The sequence below is a fragment of the Mustela lutreola genome, chromosome 6, assembly GCF_030435805.1.
Source record: "Mustela lutreola isolate mMusLut2 chromosome 6, mMusLut2.pri, whole genome shotgun sequence".
NCBI lineage: Eukaryota > Metazoa > Chordata > Mammalia > Carnivora > Mustelidae > Mustela > Mustela lutreola.
In genome coordinates, this window is record NC_081295.1 from 60481256 (window position 1) to 60487263 (window position 6008).

At 37.3% G+C, this 6008-nt stretch overlaps 1 protein-coding gene across 1 annotated transcript; it reads right to left on the minus strand.

Moving 5' to 3' along the window:
- Positions 1–217: 217 nt before the first annotated feature.
- GJE1 (gap junction protein epsilon 1) lies at positions 218–2030 on the minus strand. Its single transcript, XM_059177401.1, has 3 exons — positions 1992–2030; positions 1116–1298; positions 218–613 (listed from the first exon to the last, which is right to left on the minus strand). Exons 1-3 carry the CDS (start codon positions 2028–2030, stop codon positions 218–220), a joined length of 618 nt encoding a protein of 205 aa, XP_059033384.1.
- Positions 2031–6008: the final 3978 nt, after the last annotated feature.

A 6008-nucleotide genomic window follows, 5' to 3' on the forward strand; every position in this document is an offset into this window, starting at 1 on the left:
TTTCTAGTAGGTGACAAAATTAAGATAGAATGAAATGTTTGTTCAGGAATATCTGCCTCAGAACTTAGTATAATGTTTTATATTAGACATGAAGTTCAGACACACTGAGGTAAGTTTAAAATTATGTTTGAAATTGAGACACTCACTGAATAAGATGAACTGACTAAAAATAATTGGTAAAGAATTGTGGCATGACAGTAAGTAATTACCCTTCTCATCATTGCCTGATTAGAAAGCAAAATCTTCTAAATATGATCTCAAAAACTTCAGCAACACATAATACTACTGTAATCACAGTAAATGCATACATTGCAATGAGAAAAATGGTCTTCTCAAAGTGTTCCGGCACCATGCATTTTATAATAGTAAACTTTTTCCCAAGAGATCTAGCATCACACAAGTAAAGGGGTTTAACTTGGAATCCAAAGAGGTGAATCTGAAGCCAAAATGCTATCACCTCTAGACTGATTCTTAATAAAACAGAGAGGATATAAATCACAGTGTAGACAGGCTTTTGAAGAATGCATTCTTGGTTGATGCTTTTACATGCAGCATAAAGATGGAAAATAGCTCCAGGAACCAGGACAATCACTAGTTGTAACGCCCAGAACACCTAAAGTATGTCAGAAATATCTTAGTCAAATCAGTCCACCTATTACCAAAAACACATGAAAGAGACTGACTCTTAACAGAGGCAGACTTAACAATTCTAAGTTTCATAAGTCTTATGAGGAGTAAAAATAATATAAGGAAGATAGTGATGTTGACCATATTTAATTACTAAGATGTAGTCCTATTTTGCTATCATCACTACCAATTACAAATAATAATGAAGTATTTTATTTTAGTAGCTACCTAATTTCCATTTTCTGATTACAGGACTAGGGTATAATTATAACATCAATAGATAACAGAATTCTGGAGATGAAGGAAACTCTTGACCAACTCAAATTTACCTGAAACATAGAACAAGTTAGAGAACAAGTAATAATTCTAGAAATAATATCTGTCAGAATATTCTTCATCTTATTATGATTTTTTTTTTTTTACATTTAAAAAGGAAACAGTTTTTATCTGGTGTAGAGGAAGGTTTATATGCACACAGAAAAACTTACTTGTGGAGTGATTGGCCTAAACTGATTATAACAGAAGAGATTTATTTCTCTTTTGTCTGGATCACAACTGAAGTGCAAAGCCTCATTCCCATAGACCGCAAAGCCTAACACGCCAAGGAAGAACATTCTTACTGATCCAAAGAAAAGGGTGTGGAATTGACCGATCACAGTTGGAGGCTTCACCTGTTAATGGTTTTAGGAGAGAAAGATGGTTTGAAAACAAACATTAAAGAAGTACATTTTAAAGGATGTTTTCATTATCACATTTTAAAATATTTAAGATTCATGAATTTTTGAAGCAAGATAGAATTTCAGACCTCATTAAGCCCCATGCAAATTCTGTATCATGAGCTTGCTCACCCCTTCGCACTCCAAAAATATGAAATGCTAACAGTCAAATAAAGACATGTTGCTGACCAAATGTATGATCTTGGAAATATTTAAAAAGCTCTAAATTCAATGACTGTCCTTCCTATCCTTGTAATCCTTTTGCAATAAAACCAAGAGAATCTTAGAATATCTAGGACCACTTTTAGAAAATTAGATAATAAATTTAATATTAAACTCATTAGTATGCACACTATCTCAACAACCAAATGATGTTTATTTAATTGTCATTACAGCTTATTTTCTACTTCTTAATTATCAGATTGAGAAGAGAGCGGCTACTTTAAAACACTAACAGCTGAATGTAGTTCCTGAATTATTCTAGTTATAGTTTTAAATTCAGAATATTCTGAAGCATACAGTTGATATTTATATTATTCTCCATATATGTAGAGATTCTTACTCATCAACACTTAATGCAAATCAGGTTAAAATACAAGACAGGACTCCAACAATGATTTTTCGTTTGTTTGTTTGTATAATACTTACACATCCTTCATAGAAGTTTTTGATGTAATTCAAAGACATGTCTCAGAAGTTGTTAGCCTGGCATCCCTGTGGGTTAATTCTTGACCCACATTGCCACTTCGTGTCTGCCAGAATCAAACTCATATTCTCTCATGACTCTTACAGCAGAAAACACTTACCACTGCAAATTTCTCTCCCCTCCTTTTTTTCTCCCCCCCCCCTTTTTTTTTTTTTTTTTCAGATCTCTGGGGCCCCAGTCAACTTTCCTATCTCTGTCCCAAAACAAAACAAAAACAAAGAAAAGCGGAGGGCATGTGGTCAATGTAATAATCCCTTGACTCACACTGTCAGCAGAGCCAGCCAGCCAGACAGGAGTGCTAGCAAAGCAAGAGGCCAGTCTAACAGGAGCTCTGAACCCTCAATGCCTCTCAATTACCTGAGAATCGCCTATATGTTAATAGGTGGATTTTTGTTTTTAAGATTTTATTTATCTATTTGACAGAGAGATCACAAGTAGGCAGGGAGGCAGGCAGAGAGAGAGAGGAGAAGCAGGGTCCCCACTGAGCAGAGAGCCCGATGTGGGGCTTGATCCCCAGACTCTGAGATCATGACCTGGGCCAAAGGCAGAGGCTTTAACCCACTGAACTACCCAGGCGCCCCTAATCGGTGGATTTTTAAGCTTAGAGTTTTTTCCGAAATGTTTAGTGATCCTCCCCTCTGCCTCCATTTAGGTATGTCTGAAAAGAAAATTACATGGGAAATCTTCCTGATTCTTGTTTACTTTCATGGAATAGGATTAATTTCTGGGACATTTAAGAAACCATAACACAGGGGTGCCTGTACAGACAATGGTGGGTCAAATCTGCTTATTCACCTGCCTTCCTCATCTTTGTTTTGTTTGTGATCTGTGAAAGCTGTAACTCTAGACAACTTCACTGCTTTCCTTAGCAAATGAAGTGACTGTATAACCCATGCAATTATAGCCAATGGGCAAGGGGCCATGGCCTTGTTGAATCGGGGTATTGTACTGGATAGGGGAAATATACGTGGACAATGTAATGATCGCTCAGAGCCACCGGATGAGAGAAATTGCTGTATATTCTCATCTTCGCAGAAACAGAATTCCAGATTTGCTGTCTACTGATGCCTATGAAGCAGTATCCAAAAACCAAAACTATATTTTGTATGGGCGGAATTCTGCTTTGACTTCTATCATGTGCAATAATGGATGTGTTTGTTTAGACCATCAAACACTAGGGTCAAACATTTAAAATCATCAAAGTCTTCCTGTGTTTTTTCAGAGATGAACAAAATTAGCTTGAACCTTAATTGCATATGCAAATGGTAGAAACACAGTTTAATTTTCATTGTTGGGATCTATGGTGACCAAATAAATAATACTGCTCTTCCCCTTATAGCTTATGATCCAATCGAGCCATAAGACAAAAGTATAAAGCACATAGAGGCCAAAATGTCACCCTTATTATACTCTCATTACCATAAAGATTGTGCTGGAAGAGGGATGTGGTTTATCTCCTCAAGAAAGTGTGATTCTTAGCCAGACACAGGTGCAGGCCTCATCAGTGCTGTATTCTAGCTGCCTTTCCCACATGAAGTGCCTTCCTGCCTCTCTAAGATTTATGCATGAGAAGAGCAGAACAAAACTGCTGATTTCTGTGGACAACTGTCTTCCAAAGGGAAAATGTTAAGAAGTAAATGATGAATGCTCAGTTTTACCTTCCAAATGTGAGGTCAACTCACCAGCTAAGACAGTGGCTGTAGTGACTCTGGTCTCACGTTTGGCAATTGATAGGACTATTAATTAGGATGACAACCTGAACCTCTTTACATGCTAAGAGCTGACAGTACTAGAAGCAGCAAAAGAGGGCAATCCCCAATGTGCAAGCATTATTTAGTCCTCGACTTGCTTCATGTTTACTAATGTTCCATTAGATACAGCAGGTTACACTGTCAGCCCAAATTCAAGAAATAGCTACTACCTGTCAATTGACCTGCAGCCAGATTGCAGAGGTATGGGTACAGAGATAGGAATAATTTGTGACTGATTTTATGTTCTACAACAATATGCCCTCTGATGACACATATTCATGTCTCTCCCACATATCTTCACCTCATTTCAGCATTGTAAAAGTCTCATCCAATCATAACATTAAGGTTGAAATCCAAGGTTTTGTGATTTGCATCACATGAAAATCTGAATGTGGCTGATATATGGCTCCTTAGGAGCCAGAATCTAAAGAAAGAAAAGCAAAAGTTCTCTTCCACACAACGTTAATGCACAATAGTGATAGAGGGATAGAAGAACTCTGACACCTCCACTTGCAGTGTGGGAGAACAGGAGGCACACTGCTATTACTGGCCCATAGCAATTTTGAAATTTTGCATAGGACATAATGCCAGTTCTCCCTATTCTGAAGGCACTGAATATCCCTTGCTTAAGCCCTAGTACTACTTTTGAAAGATGCTCCCCAGTCTATTGTACAGTACTTCTTGATCAAAGTGGTTTCCTGGTGCATTGTTGTCAAAGTCTGCGACTCCATCATCTGTGCTTTTAGCTGAAAACATCTAACCTTTTTCATTAAAAAATGGTTGCATTTGAACCTGAGTAACTTCCTTAGACTGCCTCCTGCTAGAAATGTGGAGGATCAGAAGGCTTTTTTACAGTTTGACTAATATTATCCATTTGATTGAAACTAGTAGTTGTTTTGCTTTTGTTTGTTTTGTTTTGTTTCTTGGTACAGCTCTCTTAATCACTTTTTTAGTTTCCAATGTACCAGTTTTAATGCACTTAGTTTGAAAAAGAGTTATACCCTCAATTATTTTTAAGAAAGGATAAAACGTCTCTGAGACCATGCTTTTAAAGATTTCTAGAAAACTTCTGTCTAATGAGATATTAATTAGTCATGTCTTAAATATTTTGAGGTTTATCCAAGAATGTTATAGTCATACTACTGATTTGATTTGTAGTCTTACATTAGGAATTTTTACTTGCCAGGGACACTAGAAATGAAAACAAAACAAAACAAAAAGAATTCCCAGGTAGCAAGTCCTGATCCCTCTATATTTTCCCCAAATTTGCCTGCAATTTCATCTCTAGGTCCCTTCACTAGGTCATTGTTCTCTTCTTATACCTTACTAAATGTGGCTAGGAAAAAAACCAAGCAAAACAAACAGACAAACAAAAATGTGGCTAGGAGTACCAACCTGTTACTTTTAGAGTTCTTTTTGGATTTCTTAGCCAAATCCAGATTTTCATTAGTATGTTTTTTTAATCTTTCATGTTATTTCAGGTGACTATTGTGCTGATTGTCTTCATATTATAAGAGTCACCATATTTCTGGCCTGCTACAGTTATTTTCTCAATGCTTTTCCAGCTTCTACTAAGAATTTCACATTGCTTTTCTTGCCTTTGGTAATAGTTTCTTTGTTCCTTTTTCCACTTTCTGCCTACTGAAGATGTTACTGCAATTTTAGGGTTTGTTTTTGTAGTGTCTGACCTTTTTTCTTTTTTTAAGATTTTATTTATTTATTTGACAGGGAGAGAGAGAGCACAAGGAGGCAGAGAGGTAGGCAGAGGGAGTGTGGAGAGTAGGTTCCCTGTTGAGCAGAGAGCCCCACGTGGGTCTCAATCCCAGGACCCTGAGATCATGACCTGAGCTGAAGGCAGAGGCTTTAACCCACTGAGCCACCCAGGTGTCCCCTGTGTGACTTTTTGTTCCAATATTTTCAATATCTGTATCAGTTGAGACTTTTTTCATAGCAAGTCACTCTAAAATTTAATAGCCAAAATAAAAAGTATTTATTTCACTTGTGGTTTAGGAGACTATCTCACCCAGCCTGGACTGGTTTAGTAATTTCTACTGAGTTCTTGCATGCATATATGGTTAGTCAGCAGGTCAGCTGCCAGGTGGATTATCCAGGGTGACTTAACTCACATGTCTGGAGGTTGGCAGACTTGACCCAGAGTGATTTGGGTGACTAAGGCACATGTCTCTTGTCTTTCTGAAGATTGGCCCA